Source organism: Pseudophryne corroboree, chromosome 9, assembly GCF_028390025.1.
Source record: "Pseudophryne corroboree isolate aPseCor3 chromosome 9, aPseCor3.hap2, whole genome shotgun sequence".
Taxonomy (NCBI): Eukaryota; Metazoa; Chordata; class Amphibia; order Anura; family Myobatrachidae; genus Pseudophryne; species Pseudophryne corroboree.
The window spans coordinates 280,104,965-280,124,474 of record NC_086452.1 but is presented as its reverse complement, the minus strand read 5'-3'; the positions used below and the strand labels follow the sequence as shown (position 1 = coordinate 280,124,474).

Below are 19,510 nucleotides of genomic sequence, written 5' to 3'. Positions count from 1 at the left end.
TCCAGAATGTTTATGTGAAGAGACGTTTCCAGGCTCGTCCATACTCCCTGGAAGTTTCTTCCTTGTGTGACTGCTCCCCAGCCTCTCAGGCTGGCGTCCGTGGTCACCAGGATCCAATCCTGTATGCCGAATCTGCGGCCCTCCAATAGATGAGCACTCTGCAACCACCACAGAAGAGACACCCTTGTCCTTGGAGACAGGGTTATCCGCAGGTGCATCTGAAGATGCGACCCTGACCATTTGTCCAACAGATCCCTTTGGAAAATTCTTGCGTGGAATCTGCCGAATGGAATTGCTTCGTAAGAAGCCACCATTTTTCCCAGGACTCTTGTGCATTGATGTACAGACACCTTTCCTGGTTTTAGGAGGTTCCTGACAAGCTCGGATAACTCCTTGGCTTTTTCCTCCGGGAGAAAAACCTTTTTCTGAACCGTGTCCAGAATCATCCCTAGGAACAGCAGACGAGTTGTCGGCATTAACTGGGATTTTGGAATATTCAGAATCCACCCGTGCTGTTTTAGCACTTCTTGAGACAGTGCTAATCCCATCTCTAGCTGTTCTCTGGACCTCGCCCTTATTAGGAGATCGTCCAAGTATGGGATAATTAATACGCCTTTTCTTCGAAGAAGAATCATCATCTCGGCCATTACCTTTGTAAAGATCCGAGGTGCCGTGGACAATCCGAACGGCAGCGTCTGAAACTGATAGTGACAGTTTTGTACAACGAACCTGAGGTACCCCTGGTGTGAGGGGTAAATTGGAACGTGGAGATACGCATCCTTGATGTCCAAGGATACCATAAAGTCCCCCTCTTCCAGGTTCGCTATCACTGCTCTGAGTGACTCCATTTTGAACTTGAACTTCTTTATGTACAGGTTCAAGGACTTCAGATTTAGAATAGGCCTTACCGAGCCATCCGGCTTCGGTACCACAAAAAGAGTGGAATAATACCCCTTCCCTTGTTGCAGAAGAGGTACCTTGACTATCACCTGCTGAGAGTACAGCTTGTGAATGGCTTCCAAAACCGTCTCCCTTTCGGAGGGGGACGTTGGTAAAGCAGACTTCAGGAAACGGCGAGGTGGATCTGTCTCTAATTCCAACCTGTATCCCTGAGATATTATCTGCAGGATCCAGGGATCTACTTGCGAGTGAGCCCACTGCGCGCTGTAATTTTTGAGACGACCCCCCACCGTCCCCGAGTCCGCTTGAGAAGCCCCAGCGTCATGTTGAGGCTTTTGTAGAAGCCGGGGAGGGCTTCTGATCCTGGGAAGGAGCTGCGTGTTGCTGTCTCTTCCCTCGTGGCAGATATGAATAGCCCTTTGCTCTCTTATTTTTAAAGGAACGAAAGGGCTGCGGTTGAAAAGTCGGTGCCTTTTTCTGTTGGGGAGTGACTTGAGGTAGAAAAGTGGATTTCCCGGCTGTAGCCGTGGCCACCAAATCTGATAGACAGACTCCAAATAACTCCTCCCCTTTATACGGCAAAACTTCCATATGCCGTTTTGAATCCGCATCGCCTGTCCACTGTCGCATCCATAAAGCTCTTCTGGCCGAAATGGACATAGCACTTACCCGTGATGCCAGTGTGCATATATCCCTCTGTGCATCACGCATATAAAGAAATGCATCCTTTATTTGTTCTAACGACAGTAAAATATTGTCCCTGTCCAGGTTATCAATATTTTCAATCAGGGACTCTGACCAAACTACCCCCGCACTGCCCATCCAGGCAGTCGCTACAGCTGGTCGTAGTATAACACCTGCATGTGTGTATATACTTTTTTGGATATTTTCCATCCTCCTATCTGATGGATCTTTAAGTGCGGCCGTCTCAGGAGAGGGTAACGCCACTTGTTTAGATAAGCGTGTTAGCGCCTTGTCCACCCTAGGAGGTGTTTCCCAGCGCTCCCTAACCTCTGGCGGGAAAGGGTATAATGCCAATAATTTCTTTGAAATTATCAGCTTTTTATCAGGGGCAACCCACGCTTCATTACACACGTCATTTAGTTCTTCTGATTCAGGAAAAACTATAGGTAGTTTTTTCATACCCCACATAATACCCTGTTTAGTGGTACCTGTAGTATCAGCTAAATGTAACGCCTCCTTCATTGCCAAAATCATAACGTGTGGCCCTACTGGAAAATACGGTTGATTCGTCACCGTCACCACTGGAGTCATCGCCTGTGTCTGGGTCTGTGTCGACCGACTGAGGCAAAGGGCGTTTCACAGCCCCTGACGGTGTTTGAGTCGCCTGGACAGGCACTAATTGATTGTCCGGCCGTCTCATGTCGTCAAACGACTGCTTTAGCGTGTTGACACTATCCCGTAGTTCCATAAATAAAGGCATCCATTCTGGTGTCGACTCCCTAGGGGGTGACATCCTCATATTTGGCAATTGCTCCGCCTCCACACCAATATCGTCCTCATACATGTCGACACACACGTACCGACACACAGCAGACACACAGGGAATGCTCCTAACGAAGACAGGACCCACTAGCCCTTTGGGGAGACAGAGGGAGAGTTTGCCAGCACACACCAAAAGCGCTATATATATATCAGGGATAGCCTTATAATAAGTGCTCCCTTATAGCTGCTTTGTTATATCAAAATATCGCCATAAATGTGCCCCCCCCTCTCTGTTTTACCCTGTTTCTGTAGTGCAGTGCAGGGGAGAGACTTGGGAGCCGTCCTGACCAGCGGAGCTGTGAGAGGAAATGGCGCCGTGTGCTGAGGAGATAGGCCCCGCCCCTTTTCTGGCGGGCTCGTCTCCCGCTATTTAGAAAAATTAGGCAGGGGTTAAATATCTCCATATAGCCTCTAGGGCTATATGTGAGGTATTTTTAGCCTTTATAGGTAATCATTTGCCTCCCAGGGCGCCCCCCTCCCAGCGCCCTGCACCCTCAGTGACTGCCGTGTGAAGTGTGCTGAGAGGAAAATGGCGCACAGCTGCAGTGCTGTGCGCTACCTTTAGAAGACTGCAGGAGTCTTCAGCCGCCGATTCTGGACCTCTTCTGATTTCAGCATCTGCAAGGGGGCCGGCGGCGTGGCTCCGGTGACCATCCAGGCTGTACCTGTGATCGTCCCTCTGGAGCTTGATGTCCAGTAGCCAAGAAACCAATCCATCCTGCACGCAGGTGAGTTGACTCCTTCTCCCCTCAGTCCCTCGCTGCAGTGATCCTGTTGCCAGCAGGAATCACTGTAAAATAAAAAACCTAGCTAAACTTTTTCTAAGCAGCTCTTTAGGAGAGCCACCTAGATTGCACCCTTCTCGGCCGGGCACAAAAATCTAACTGGAGTCTGGAGGAGGGTCATAGGGGGAGGAGCCAGTGCACACCACCTGATCGGAAAAAGCTTTACTTTTTGTGCCCTGTCTCCTGCGGAGCCGCTATCCCCCATGGTCCTTTCAGGAACCCCAGCATCCACTAGGACGATAGAGAAATGGATTTTAGTAAATCAGACCTGTGCTCCCTGGTGGGAGCACAGTGGACACTGCAGTACAGTGTCCACGCTAGCAGCACGGTCTGTCTCGTGGGACCACGCTTTAACGGCAGGTCCCACCTGGGGGACACTTACCTCCTCCCTGAAGTGCAGCCACGTGAGCCTGGAGAGAGTCCGATGCGCCTCCGCTGTAAGTACCTGGGAACCCGGCCGTGGGAGTAGGCAGCACTGCTGAGGGAGGGGATGGAGCTGCAGCACAGCATGTCATAAAGACATAAAGAGTGCTGCAGCCCTTGAAGTCTTCTAGAAAGCTCTTTTCAGGGCTGCCTAGTTCAGTCCCCCCATTAAGTGACCTGCTATGCAGACACCAACTTACAAACTGAGCTCCAGTACCTGGAGGTGGGGCTATAGAGGCGGTGCAGTGCATCCTTGGAACAGTCAAAGCTTTAGCCTCAGATCAAGATCCAGCACTACACCCCAATGTATTCCCTGTGGAATCCTAGTGTACTCCACTGCAGAAATTGTATTAGCATTTGCAAAATAGATTCACATACTTCGCACAGCTCCACAGAAACAGAATGCTACCCAGACGTCACTACTTATAGCAAGCCCTTTTTCTTCAAAATAAGAGCTCCAAAAATACAGAAGTGTTATGACATGTGTAAATCACAATTCTGTATACTCTACAAAAAAAAATAAGAATTTACTTACCGATAATTCTATTTCTCGTAGTCCGTAGTGGATGCTGGGGACTCCGTCAGGACCATGGGGATTAGCGGCTCCGCAGGAGACCGGGCACAAAAGTAAAAGCTTTAGGATCAGGTGGTGTGCACTGGCTCCTCCCCCTATGACCCTCCTCCAAGCCTCAGTTAGGATACTGTGCCCGGACGAGCGTACACAATAAGGAAGGATTTTGAATCCCGGGTAAGACTCATACCAGCCACACCAATCACACTTTACAACCTGTGATCTGAACCCAGTTAACAGCATGATAACAGCGGAGCCTCTGAAAAGATGGCTCACAACAATAATAACCCGATTTTTGTAACAATAACTATGTACAAGTATTGCAGACAATCCGCACTTGGGATGGGCGCCCAGCATCCACTACGGACTACGAGAAATAGAATTATCGGTAAGTAAATTCTTATTTTCTCTAACGTCCTAAGTGGATGCTGGGGACTCCGTCAGGACCATGGGGATTATACCAAAGCTCCCAAACGGGCGGGAGAGTGCGGATGACTCTGCAGCACCAAATGAGAGAACTCCAGGTCCTCCTCAGTCAGGGTGTGTCCCTGACCAAGTATCAGCTCGGCAAAGTTGTAAAGCCGAGACCCCTCGGGCAGCCGCCCAAGATGAGCCCACCTTCCTATTGGAATGGGCATTTTCATATTTTGGCTGTGGCAGGCCTGCCACAGAATGTGCAAGCTGAATTGTACTACACATCCAACTAGCAATCGTCTGCTTAGAAGCAAGAGCACCCAGTTTGTTGGGTGCATACAGGATAACAGCAAGTCAGTTTTCCTGACTCCAGCCGTCCTGGAAACTATATTTTCAGGGCCCTGACAACATCTAGCAACCTGGAGTCCTCCAAGTCCCTAGTAGCCGCAGGTACCACAATAAGCTGGTTCGGGTGAAACACTGACACCACCTTAGGGAGAAACTGGGGATGAGTCCGCAGCTCTGCCCTGTCCGAATGGACAATCAGATATGGGCTTTTTTGAGACAAACGCCGCCAATTCTTACACTCGCCTGGCCGAGGCCAGGGCCAACAGCATGGTCATTTTCCCTGTGAGATATTTCAAATCCACAGATTTGAGCGGTTTAAACCAATGTGATTTTAGGAATCCCAGAACTACGTTGAGATCCCACAGTGCCACTGGAGGCACAAAAGGGGGTTGTATATGCAGTACTCCCTTGACAAACTTCTGGACTTCAGGAACTGAAGCAAATTCTTTTTGGAAGAAAATAGACAGGGCCGAAATTTGAACCTTAATGGACCCCAATTTGAGGCCCATAGACACTCCTGTTTGCAGGAAATGACCGAGTTGAAATTTCTTCATGGGGCCTTCCTGGCCTCACACCACGCAACATATTTTCGCCACATGTGGTGATAATGTTGTGCAGTCACCTCCTTCCTGGCTTTGACCAGGGTAGGAATGACCTCTTCCGGAATGCCTTTTTCCCTTAGGATCCGGCGTTCAACCGCCATGCCGTCAAACGCAGCCGCGGCAAGTCTTGGAACAGACATGGTACTTGCTGAAGCAAGTCCCTTCTTAGCGGCAGAGGCCATGAGTCCTCTGTGAGCATCTCTTGAAGTTCCGGGTACCAAGTCCTTCTTGGCCAATCCGGAGCCACGAGTATAGTTCTTACTCCTCTACGTCTTATAATTCTCAATACCTTGGGTATGAGAAGCAGAGGAGGGAAGACATACACCGACTGGTACACCCACGGTGTTACCAGAACGTCCACAGCTATTGCCTGAGGGTCTTTTGACCTGGCGCAATACTTGTCCAGTTTTTTGTTCAGGCGGGACGCCATCATGTCCACCTTTGGTCTTTTCCAACGGTTCACAATCATGTGGAAGACTTCCCGATGAAGTCCCCACACTCCCGGAATGAACACTGCTGACAGTGCTATCACATTATTTTCCGCCCAGCGAAAAATCCTTGCAGTTTCTGCCATTTTTTACGTGGGCGACTGCCGTGATGTTGTCCCACTGGATCAATACCGGCTGACCTTGAAGCAGAGGTCTTGGTAAGCTTAGAGCATTGTAAATTGCCCTTAGCTCCAGTATATTTATGTGGAGAAAAATCTCCAGACTTGATCACACTCCCTGGAAATTTTTTCCCTGTGTGACTGCTCCCCAGCCTCTCAGGCTGGCCTCCGTGGTCACCAGCATCCAATCCTGAATGCCGAATCTGTGGCCCTCTAGAAGATGAGCACTCTGTAACCACCACAGGAGAGACACCCTTGTCCTTGGAGATAGGGTTATCCGCTGATGCATCTGAAAATGCGATCCGGACCATTTGTCCAGCAGATCCCACTAAAAAGTTCTTGCGTGGAATCTGCCGAATGGAATCGCTTCGTAATAAGCCACCATTTTTCTCAGGACTCTTGTGCAATGATGCACTGACACTTTTCCTGGTTTTAGGAGGTTCCTGACTAGCTCGGATAACTCCCTGGCTTTCTCCTCCGGGAGAAACGCCTTTTTCTGGACTGTGTCCAGAACCATCCCTAGGAACAGCAGACGTGTCGTCGGAAACGGCTGCGATTTTGGATATTTAGAATCCACCCGTGCTGTCGTAGAACTACTTGAGATAGTGCTACTCCGACTTCCAACTGTTCTCTGGACCTTGCCCTTATCAGGAGATCGTCCAAGTAAGGGATAATTAAGACGCCTTTTCTTTGAAAAAGAATCATCATTTCGGCCATTACTTTGGTAAAGACCCGGGGTGCCGTGGACAATCCAAACGGCAGCGTCTGAAACTGATAGTGACAGTTCTGTACCACGAACCTGAAGTACCCTTAGTGAGAAGGGCAATTTGGGACATGGAGGTAAGCATCCTTGATGTCCAGGGACACCATATAGTCCCCTTCTTCCTGGTTCGCTATCACTGCTCTGAGTGACTCCATCTTGATTTGAACCTTTGTATGTAAGTGTTCAAAGATTTCCCATTTAGAATAGGTCTCACCGAGCCGTCTGGCTTCAGTACCACAATATAGTGTGGAATAATACCCCTTTCCTTGTTGTAGGAGGGGTACTTTGATTATCACCTGCTGGGAATACAGCTTGTGAATTGTTTCCAATACTGCCTCCCTGTCGGAGGAAGACGTTGGTAAAGCAGACATCAGGAGCCTGCGAGGGGGAGACGTCTCGAATTTCCAGTCTGTACCCCTGGGATACTACTTGTAGGATCCAGGGGTCCACTTGCGAGTGAGCCCACTACGCGCTGAAACTCTTGAGACGACCCCCCACCGCACTTGAGTCCGCTTGTACGGCCCCAGCGTCATGCTGAGGACTTGGCAGAAGCTGTGGAGGGCTTCTGTTCCTGGGAATGGGCTGCCTGCTGCAGTCTTCTTCCCTTTCCTCTATCCCTGGGCAGATATGACTGGCCTTTTGCCCGCTTGCCCTTATGGGGACGAAAGGACTGAGGCTGAAAAGACGGTGTCTTTTTCTGCTGAGATGTGATTTGGGGTAAAAAAAAGGTGGATTTTCCAGCTGTTGCCGAGGCCACCAGGTCCGATGGACCGACCCCAAATAACTCCTTCCCTTTATACGGCAATACTTCCATGTGCCGTTTGGAATCTGCATCACCTGACCACTGTCGTGTCCATAAACATCTTCTGGCAGATATGGACATCGCACTTACTCTTGATGCCAGAGTGCAAATATCCCTCTGTGCATCTCGCATATATAGAAATGCATCCTTTAAATGCTCTATAGTCAATAAAAAACTGTCCCTGTCAAGGGTATCAATATTTTCAGTCAGGGAATCCGACCAAGCCACCCCAGCGCTGCACATCCAGGCTGAGGCGATCGCTGGTCGCAGTATAACACCAGTATGTGTGTATATACCTTTTTAGGATATTTTCCAGCCTCTCAGCTGGCTCCTTGAGGGCGGCCCTATCTGGAGACGGTACCGCCACTTGTTTTGATAAGCGTGTGAGCGCCTTATCCACCCTAAAGGGTGTTTCCCAACGCGCCCTAACTTCTGGCGGGAAAGGGTATACCGCCAATAATTTTCTATCGGGGGAAACCCACGCATCATCACACACTTCATTTAATTTATCGGATTCAGGAAAAACTACAGGTAGTTTTTTCACACCCCACATAATACCCTTCTTGTGGTACTTGTAGTATCAGAAATATGTAACACCTCCTTCATTGCCCTTAACATGTAACGTGTGGCCCTAAAGGAAAATAAGTTTGTTTCTTCACCGTCGACACTGGAGTCAGTGTCCGTGTCTGTGTCGACCGACTGAGGTAAATGAGCGTTTTACAGCCCCTGACGGTGTTTGAGACGCCTGGACAGGTACTAATTTGTTTGCCGGTCGTCTCATGTCGTCAACCGACCTTGCAGCGTGTTGACATTATCACGTAATTCCTTAATTAAGCCATCCATTCCGGTGTCGACTCTCTAGAGAGTGACATCACCATTTCAGGCAATTGCTCCGCCTCCTCACCAACATCGTCCTCATACATGTCGACACACACGTACAGACACAGCACACACACAGGGAATGCTCTGATAGAGGACAGGACCCCACTAGCCCTTTGGGGAGACAGAGGGAGAGTTTGCCAGCACACACCAAAAACGCTATAATTATACAGGGACAACCTTTATATAAGTGTTTTTCCCTTATAGCATTTTAATATATATTATATATATATATATATTATATATATATATATATATATATATATATATATATATATATATATACACACACACACACACACACACACACACACACACACACACACACACACATACACATACATGTCGCCAAATAAGTGCCCCCCCTCTCTGTTTTAACCCTGTTTCTGCAGTGCAGGGGAGAGCCTGGGAGCCTTCCCACCAGCATTTCTGTGAGGGAAAATGGCGCTGTGTGCTGAGGAGAATAGGCCCCGCCCCCTTTTCGGCGGGCTTCTTCTCCCGTTTTTCTGAGACCTGGCAGGGGTTAAATACATCTATAGCCCCCAGGGGCTATATGTGATGTATTTTTAGCCAGAATAAGGTACTATCATTGCTGCCCAGGGCGCCCCCCCCAGCACCCTGCACCCTCAGTGACCGCTGCTATGAAGTGTGCTGACAACAATGGCGCACAGCTGCAGTGCTGTGCGCTACCTTATGAAGACTGAAGAGTCTTCTGCCGCAGTTTCTGGACCTTCACTTTTCGGCATCTGCAAGGGGGGTCGGCGGCGCGGCTCCGGGACGAACCCCAGGGTGAGACCTGTGTTCCGACTCCCTCTGGAGCTAATGGTGTCCAGTAGCCTAAGAAGCCAATCCATCCTGCACGCAGGTGAGTTCACTTCTCTCCCCTAAGTCCCTCGTAGCAGTGAGCCTGTTGCCAGCAGGACTCACTGAAAATAAAAAACCTAACAAACTTTTACTCTAAGCAGCTCTTTAGGAGAGCCACCTAGATTGCACCCTTCTCGGCCGGGCACAAAAATCTAACTGAGGCTTGGAGGAGGGTCATAGGGGGAGGAGCCAGTGCACACCACCTGATCCTAAAGCTTTTACTTTTGTGCCCTGTCTCCTGCGGAGCCGCTAATCCCCATGGTCCTGACGGAGTCCCCAGCATCCACTTAGGACGTTAGAGAAAAAACTTTTCTACTACACGCATACTAACCTCCTCAGGATCACGGTAGAAATATAGATCAGGCATGACCTCCCATGGATGCTCACGAGAAATTGTGCCTCTCATACGCAGGACTTCACGAGCCAGCATCCACCACATCAGGCCAACAGAATGAGCACCCTAGGGGAAAAAATAAAACATTTCAATAAAATCTTTTATCAAGAAATAAGACAGGCGCTGTAACTGGGCTGGTTCTCTAAGCTGCTGTTTGATGAGGTGATTGTTTGGCACCCCAATGTAGCATACACAAAAAGAAACCAACTGCGCTATGAAAAATTGCAATCAGCATATATCATCCATTAAAACCAATACTTCAATATTTAACAACATGATCATATAAAATGAATGACAATATCCACGATAGTAAAAAAAAAAAAAAAAAGCCTTTAAGCCAATCTCTAGAACACAATTAATCCTTCTTAGGGCAGTCTATACGTAAATGCCAGCATATGCAATATGTGCTGATAAATGTGTGTAATCTTCCTGTAGGACAATGTTCAAAGTGTTCAAAGAGATCTTTGTTTCTGCATTTACTTAGACAACTTGGATGTTTTAGTGATCTGTTCTGAACTGGCATTTAAAATATACTTTACATAAACATTAATTTCTACTTTAAAATAATTTTGCTGTGGGAAAAGAAGAATTTACTTACCGATAATTCTATTTCTCGTAGTCCGTAGTGGATGCTGGGGACTCCGTCAGGACCATGGGGAATAGCGGCTCCGCAGGAGACGGGGCACAAAAATAAAGCTTTAGGATTAGGTGGTGTGTACTGGCTCCTCCCCCTATGACCCTCCTCCAAGCCTCAGTTAGGATACTGTGCCCGGACGAGCGTACACAATAAGGAAGGATATTGAATCCCGGGTAAGACTCATACCAGCCACACCAATCACACCGTATAACTTGTGATCTGAACCCAGTTAACAGTATGACAAACGTAGGAGCCTCTGAACAGACGGCTCACAACAATAACAACCCGAATTTGTTTGTAACAATAACTATGTACAAGTATTGCAGACAATCCGCACTTGGGATGGGCGCCAAGCATCCACTACGGACTACGAGAAATAGAATTATCGGTAAGTAAAATCTTATTTTCTCTAACGTCCTAAGTGGATGCTGGGGACTCCGTCAGGACCATGGGGATTATACCAAAGCTCCCAAACGGGCGGGAGAGTGCGGATGACTCTGCAGCACCGAATGAGAGAACGCAAGGTCCTCCTCAGCCAGGGTATCAAATTTGTAGAATTTTGCAAACGTGTTTGCCCCTGACCAAGTAGCAGCTCGGCAGAGTTGTAATGCCGAGACCCCCCGGGCAGCCGCCCAGGATGAGCCCACTTTCCTTGTGGAATGGGCCTTGACAGATTTAGGTTGTGGCAAGCCTGCCACAGAATGTGCAAGTTGAATTGTGCTACAAATCCAACGAGCAATCGTCTGCTTAGAAGCAGGAGCACCCATCTTGTTGGGTGCATACAATATAAACAGTGAGTCAGACTTTGACTCCCGCCGTTCTTGAAATATATATTTTCAATGCCCGGACCACGTCCAACAACTTGGAATCCTCCAAATCGTTAGTAGCCGCAGGCACCACAATAGGCTGGTTCAGGTGAAACGCTGACACCACCTTAGGCAGAAAATGAGGACGCGTCCGCAGTTCTGCCCTGTCCGTATGGAAAATCAGATATGGGCTCTTATATGATAAAGCCGCCAATTCTGATACTCTCCTGGCTGAAGCCAGGGCCAGTAGCATGGTTACTTTCCACGTAAGATACTTCAACTCCACCGATTTGAGCTGCTCAAACCAATGGGATTTGAGAAAATCCAAGACTACATTAAGATCCCACGGTGCCACAACCGGGGGCTGTATATGTAGTACTCCTTTTACAAAAGTCTGGACTTCAGGAACTGAAGCCAATTCTTTCTGGAAGAAAATCGACAGGGCCGAAATTTGAACCTTAATGGACCCCAATTTGAGGCCCATAGACAATCCTGTTTGCAGGAAATGTAGGAATCGACCCAGTTGAAATTCCTCCGTGGGGGCCTTCCTGGCCTCACACCACGCAACATATTTTCTCCAAATGCGGTGATAATGTTGTGCAGTCACCTCCTTCCTGGCTTTTACCAGTGTAGGAATGACCTCTTCCGGAATGCCTTTTTCCCTTAGAATTCGGCGTTCAACCGCCATGCCGTCAAACGCAGCCGCGGTAAGTCTTGGAATAGACACGGTCCCTGCTGAAGCAGGTCCAGTCTTAGAGGTAGAGGCCACGGATCCTCCGTGAGCATCTCTTGAAGTTCCGGGTACCAAGTTCTTCTTGGCCAATCCGGAGCCACTAGTATCGTTCTTACTCCCTTTTGCCGTATAATTCTCAGTACTTTTGGTATGAGAGGCAGAGGAGGGAACACATACACTGACTGGAACACCCATGGTGTTACCAGAGCGTCCACAGCTATTGCCTGAGGGTCTCTTGACCTGGCGCAATACCTGTCCAGTTTTTTGTTGAGGCGGGACGCCATCATATCCACCATTGGTTTTTCCCAACGGTTCACAATCATGTGGAAGACTTCTGGATGAAGTCCCCACTCTCCCGGGTGTAGATCGTGTCTGCTGAGGAAGTCTGCTTCCCAGTTGTCCACTCCCGGAATGAATACTGCTGACAGTGCTATCACATGATCTTCCGCCCAGCGAAGAATCCTTGCAGCTTCTGCCATTGCTGTCCTGCTTCTTGTGCCGCCCTGTCTGTTTACGTGGGCGACTGCCGTGATGTGGTCCGACTGGATCAACACCGGCTGACCCTGAAGCAGGGGTTTTGCCAGATTTAGAGCATTGTAAATCGCTCTTAGCTCCAGTATATTTATGTGAAGAGACATCTCCAGGCTTGACCATACTCCCTGGAAGTTTCTTCCCTGTGTGACCGCTCCCCAGCCTCTCAGACTGGCATCCGTGGTCACCAGGACCCAGTCCTGTATGCCGAATCTGCGGCCCTCTAACAGATGAGCACTCTGCAACCACCACAGAAGAGACACCCTTGTCTGTGGCGATAAGGTTATCCGCTGATGCATCTGCAGATGTGATCCGGACCATTTGTCCAGCAGATCCCACTGAAAAGTTCGTGCGTGGAATCTGCCGAATGGAATTGCTTCGTAAGAAGCCACCATCTTTCCCAGGACTCTTGTGCATTGATGCACAGACACTTTTCCTGGTTTTAGGAGGTTCCTGACAAGTTCGGATAACTCCCTGGCTTTCTCCTCTGGAAGAAACACCTTTTTCTGAACCGTGTCCAGAATCATTCCCAGGAACAGCAGACGTGTCGTCGGGGTCAACTGAGATTTTGGAAAATTCAGAATCCACCCGTGTTGTTGCAGCACTAGTCGGGTTAGTGCTACTCCGTCCTCTAGCTGTTCTCTGGACCTTGCCCTTATCAGGAGATCGTCCAAGTAAGGGATAATTAATACGCCTCTTCTTCGCAGAAGAATCATCATTTCGGCCATTACCTTGGTAAAGACCCGAGGTGCCGTGGACAATCCAAACGGCAGCGTCTGAAACTGATAATGACAGTTTTGCACCACGAACCTGAGGTACCCTTGATGTGAAGGGCAAATTGGGACATGCAGGTAAGCATCCTTTATGTCCAGGGACACCATAAAGTCCCCTTCTTCCAGATTCGCTATCACTGCTCTGAGTGACTCCATCTTGAACTTGAATTTTTGTATGTACAGGTTCAAAGATTTCAGATTTAGAATAGGTCTTACCGAGCCGTCCGGCTTCGGTACCACAAATAGCGTGGAGTAATACCCCTTTCCTTGTTGTAGGAGGGGTACCTTGACTATCACCTGCTGAGAAAACCGCTTGTGAATGGCTTCCAATACCGTCGCCCTGTCTGAGGGAGACGTTGGCAAAGCAGACTTTAGGAACCTGCGAGGGGGAGACTTCTCGAATTCCAACCTGTAACCCTGAGATACTACCTGCAGGATCCAGGGGTCCACCTGTGAGCAAGCCCACTGTGCGCTGAAATTCTTGAGTCGACCCCCCACCGCTCCTGAGTCCGCTTGTAAGGCCCCAGCGTCATGCTGAGGGCTTTGCAGAACCCTGAGAGGGCTTCTGTTCCTGGGCAGGGGCTGCTTGCTGCCCTCTTACCCCTTCCTCTGCCCCGAGGCAGATATGACTGTCCTTTTGTCCGCTTGTTCTTATAGGACCGAAAGGACTGCGGCTGAAAAGACGGTGTCTTTTTCTGTTGGGAGGGGGTCTGAGGTAAAAAGGTGGATTTTCCGGCAGTTGCCGTGGCCACCAGATCCGATAGACCGACGCCAAATAATTCCTCCCCTTTATACGGCAATACTTCCATATGTCGTTTGGAATCCGCATCACCTGACCACTGTCGCGTCCATAAACTCCTTCTGGCAGATATGGACATCGCATTTACTCTCGATGCCAGAGTGCAAATATCTCTCTGAGCATCTCGCATATAAAGGAAAGCATCCTTTAATTGCTCTATAGTCAATAAAATACTGTCCCTATCCAGGGTATCAATATTTTCAGTCAGGGAATCCAACCAGACGACCCCAGCACTGCACATCCAGGCTGAGGCGATGGCTGGTCGCAGTATAACACCAGTATGTGTGTATATACTTTTTAGGGTAGTTTCCAGTCTCCTATCAGCTGGATCCCTGAGGGCGGCCGTATCAGGAGACGGTAACGCCACTTGTTTTGATAAGCGTGTGAGCGCCTTATCCACCCTAGGGGGTGTTTCCCAGCGCGCCCTAACCTCTGGCGGGAAAGGGTATAATGCTAATAACTTTTTTGAAATTAGCACTTTTCTATCTGGGTTAACCCACGCTTCATCACATACATCAATTAATTCCTCTGATTCAGGAAAAACTACAGGTAGTTTTTTCACCCCCCACATAATACCCCTTTTTGTGGTACTTGCAGTATCAGAGATATGCAAAGCCTCCTTCATTGCCGTGATCATATAACGTGTGGCCCTACTTGAAAATACGTTTGTTTCATCACCGTCGCCACTAGATTCAGTGTCTGTGTCTGGGTCTGTGTCGACCGACTGAGGTAAAGGGCGCTTTACAGCCCCCGACGGTGTCTGAGACGCCTGGGCAGGTACTAACTGGTTTTCCGGCCGTCTCATGTCGTCAACTGATTTTTGTAATGTGCTGACATTATCACGTAATTCCATAAACAAAGCCATCCATTCCGGTGTCGACTCCCTTGGGGGTGACATCACCATTATCGGCAATTGCTCTGCCTCCACACCAACATCGTCCTCATACATGTCGACACACACGTACTGACACACAGCAGACACAGGGAATGCTCTTATCGAAGACAGGACCCCACTAGCCCTTTGGGGAGACAGAGGGAGAGTTTGCCAGCACACACCCAAGCGCTATAATATATATGGGAACAACCTTATATAAGTGTTGTTCCTTATAGCAGCTTAAATATATCAAAATATCGCCAAAAAATGCCCCCCCTCTCTGTTTTACCCTGTTTCTGTAGTGCAGTGCAGGGGAGAGTCCTGGGAGCCTTCCTCACAGCGGAGCTGAGCAGGAAAATGGCGCTGTGTGCTGAGGAGAATAAGCCCCGCCCCCTATTTCGGCAGGCTTTTCTCCCGGAGTTTTAGATATCTGGCATGGGTTAAATACATACATATAGCCTCAATGGCTATATGTGATGTATTCTTTTGCCATAAAGGTATTAAATATTGCTGCCCAGGGCGCCCCCAGCAGCGCCCTGCACCCTCCGTGACCGCTTGGTGTGAAGTGTGTGACAACAATGGCGCACAGCTGCAGTGCTGTGCGCTACCTTCATGAAGACTGAAGAGCCTTCTGCCGCCTGTTTCCGGACCTTCAATCTTCAGCATCTGTAAGGGGGGTCGGCGGCGCGGCTCCGGGACGAACCCCAGGGTGAGACCTGTGTTCCGACTCCCTCTGGAGCTAATGGTGTCCAGTAGCCTAAGAATCCAATCCATCCTGCACGCAAGTGAGTTGAAATTCTCTCCCCTAAGTCCCTCGATGCAGTGAGCCTGTTGCCAGCAGGACTCACTGAAAATAAAAAACCTAAAAACTTTTTCTAAGCAGCTCTTTAGGAGAGCCACCTAGATTGCACCCTGCTCGGACGGGCACAAAAACCTAACCGAGGCTTGGAGGAGGGTCATAGGGGGAGGAGCCAGTACACACCACCTAATCCTAAAGCTTTATTTTTGTGCCCTGTCTCCTGCGGAGCCGCTATTCCCCATGGTCCTGACGGAGTCCCCAGCATCCACTTAGGACGTTAGAGAAATAAATGTAATTCAATTAATAGAAAAGGACTTATGCCACCTGTTAGAAGTTAAAACTTATTTTCTCATACGTCCTAGAGGATACGTCCACATTAGTACCATGGGGATGTACCAAAGCTCCCGGAATGGGAAGGAGAGCGTGGACGCTCCTGCAGAACTGATTGGCCTCTGAGGACCTGAAGTTCAGTCAAAGTATCGAACTTGTAGAACTTAGCAAACATGTTCGACCCTGACCAAGTTGCTGCTCTGCAAAGTTGTAACGCCGAGACACCCCAGGAAGCCACCCAGGAAGAACCCACCTTACGAGTGGAGTGGGCCTTAACAGACGTGGGACACCGCAATCCTGCTGTGGAATATGCATGCTGGATAGTGAACCTGATCCAGCGAGAGATCATGTGCTTAGAAGCAGGACACCCAATTTTCTTGGGATTATACAGGACAAACAGAGTCCGATTTTCTGTAATGAGAAGTCCTCTTCACATAAATTTTCAAAGACCCACAACAACCAGGACTCTGAGGAAACTGAGGAGTCAGTAGCCACTGGCAGCACAATAGGTTGGTTGATATGAAATGTCGACAACCTTCGGAAGAAACTGCTGACATGACCAGAGCTCAGCTCCATCTTCATGGAAGAACAAGTAAGGGCTATTACAGGACAAAGTCCCCAACTCAGACACATCTAGCAGAAGCGAAGGCCAACAGAGTGACAGCCTTCCATGTAAGAAATCTGACCTCAACCTTCTGTAGAGGCTCAAACCAGTCCAACTGAAGGAACCGCAACACCACGTTCAGATCCCAGGGCGCAGTAGGCGGTACAAAGGGAGGTTGAATGTGCAGAACTCTTTCAAAAAGGTCTGAACCTCAGGGAGGGCAGCCAAATGTTTCTGGAAGAAAATGGATAGGGCCGAAATCTGGACCTTCACAGATCCCAACCTCAGGCCCATATCCACACCTGCCTGCAGGAAAAGGAGAAAACGTCCCAGTTGAAACTCCACCGTAGGAAACTTCTTGAATTCACACCAAGATACATTTTTTTCCCCAAATACTATGGTAATGTTTAGACGTTACTCCTTTCCTAGCCTGTATCAGAGTAGGAATGACCTTGTTCGGAATGCCCTACTGAGCTAGTATCAGGCGTTCAACCTTCATGCAGTCAAATGTAGCCGTGGTAAGTCTTGCTAGGTGAACTGCCCCTGCTGCAGTAGGTCCTCCCTGAAGAGGAAGAGGCCTCGGGTCTTGTAGTAGATCCGGGGACCAAGTCCTCCTTGGCTAGTCTGGAGCAATGAGGATTGCTTGAACCCTTGTTCTCCTTACGAGTTTTAGAACTCTTGGGATGAGTGGGAGTGGAGGAAACATGTACACCAACTAGAACACCCACGGAGTCACTAGGGCGTCCACCGCTACTGCTTGCGGGTCCCTTGACCTGGAACAATATCGCCAAAGCTTGTTGAGGTGAGAGATCATGTCTATTTGGGGCACACCCCAAAGAGCTGTTATCTCCTTGAATACCTCCAGATGGAGGCCCCACTCTCCAGGATGGAGATAGTGTCTGCTGAGGAAGTCTGCTTCCCAGGTGTCTACTCCCGGAATGAAGATTGCCGCAGCGCCAACATGTGCTGCTCTGCCCAGAGGATGATTGTTACCTCTGACATGGCAGCTCTGCTCTTCGTTCAGCCCTGCTGGTTTATGTACGCCACAGTTGTTACGTTGTCCGACTGCACTGGAATGACCTTATTTCAAAGATGGGCTGCCTGAAGACCGTTGCAGATGGCTTAGTTCCAGAATGTTTATTGGTAGGCTGGCTTCCAGACTTACCCTTCCTTTGAAGGTTTCCCCTTGAGCAACTGTGCCACAGCAGCTTGCATCCGTGGTTAGCAGGATTCAGTCCTGAAACCCGAACCTGGAGCCCTCCAGAAGGGGAGGCATTTGCAGCCAGAGGAGAGATCCTGGCAACGACATTCTCTGGTGCATGTGTAGATGCAATCCTTACCACTTGTCCAGGAGATCCAGTTGGAAGGATTGAGCATGAAAACTCCCATACTGTAGAGCCTCATAAGAGGCCACCATCTTTCCCAGAAGGCAAATGCACTGATGGACACCTGGGCTTGCCTCAGGACATTCCAGACCATTGATTGCATCACCAATGCTTTTTCTTCTGGAAGAAACACCCTCTGCACTTCCATGTCGAGGATCATTCCCAAAAAGGACAACCTCATGGTTGGTTCCAAATGCGATTTTGGAAGATGTGATTTACGATCCACCCATGTATTCTGAGCAGATTGGTTGTGAGAACAATGGACTGCAACAGCTTCTCCCTGGACGACTCCTTTATCAGCCGATCATCCATATATGGAATTATGTTCAGATCCTGTCTGCATAGGAGAAACATCTCTGCCATCACCTTGATGATAACCCTCTGTGCTGTGGAAAGGCTGAACAGTAGGGCCTGAAACTGAAAATTACAGTCTGAGAGCAGAGATGAGCCTGATGCGGCAGCCAAATCAGAATATGGAGGTACGCATCCTTGATATAAAGGGATACCAGGAAGTCCCCCTCTTCCAGGCCTGATATCACTGCCCTTAGAGATTCCATCTTGAACTCCCTTAGGAATGGATTTAGAGATTTTAAGTTCAGAATGGGTCTGACCGAACCATCCGGTTTCAGTACCACGAAAAGGTTTGAATAGTAACCTTTGTTTTTCATGAGGTGGGACAGGTACAATAACCTGTGCCTCCACCAACTGCTGCACAGCCTCCTGCAGGATAGCCTTGTCTGCCAGCAAAACTGGCAAACCTTATCTGAAGAATCAGTGAGGGAGATCTGGAAATTCCAGCCTGTATCCCTGGATCCAGACCAGACGACACCCAGATGTGACTGAACTGTCCAAGTCTCGCTCCCACTGGCCCCACTACCACGTCACGCGGCCCACCATCATGCGGAGGACTTCAGCGTACCTGAAGCAGGCTTTGGTTCCCAGGAACCTGCAGGTTTCTTGGATTTAGGTCGACCTCCCCTAAAGAAGGTTTTAGACGGTTTGACCTTTCTGGGTTTGTTATACCGAAAGGACTGAAGCAGGTGGAGAGATTTCTTCGGAGCAGGTGCAGCTGAGGGAAGAAACTGAGACTTACCTGCAGTACCCATGGATATCCACGCATCCAAAGCTTCCCAAAAGAGCCTGACCAGTGTAGGGTAGGGTCTCCACACTTCTCCTGGATTCCGTGTCAGCAGACCACTGGCGCAGCCACAGCCCCCCGACAAGCTGAAACAGACATGGAAGAGATTCCCACTGCCATGGAACCCAGGTCTTTCATGGATTCTACCAGAAAACCTGCTGAATCTTGAATGTTACGCAAAAACAATTCAACATCCCCTTTATCCATTGTATCCAACTCCTCAAGTAAGGTGCCTGATCACTT

The 19,510-nt window shown here is 49.0% G+C and overlaps 1 protein-coding gene across 3 annotated transcripts in view; it reads right to left on the bottom strand.

The window, feature by feature from the left end:
* The window catches only part of LOC134958013 (small ribosomal subunit protein uS2), a 92,312-nt gene that overhangs the window by 36,824 nt on the left and 35,978 nt on the right, over nt 1-19,510 (bottom strand). For all 3 annotated transcript variants that reach the window (XM_063940316.1, XM_063940317.1, XM_063940318.1), the window contains one exon: nt 9,796-9,924. In XM_063940316.1, the coding sequence (XP_063796386.1) occupies nt 9,796-9,924 (129 nt within the window). The remainder of the gene's footprint in view (nt 1-9,795; nt 9,925-19,510) is intronic.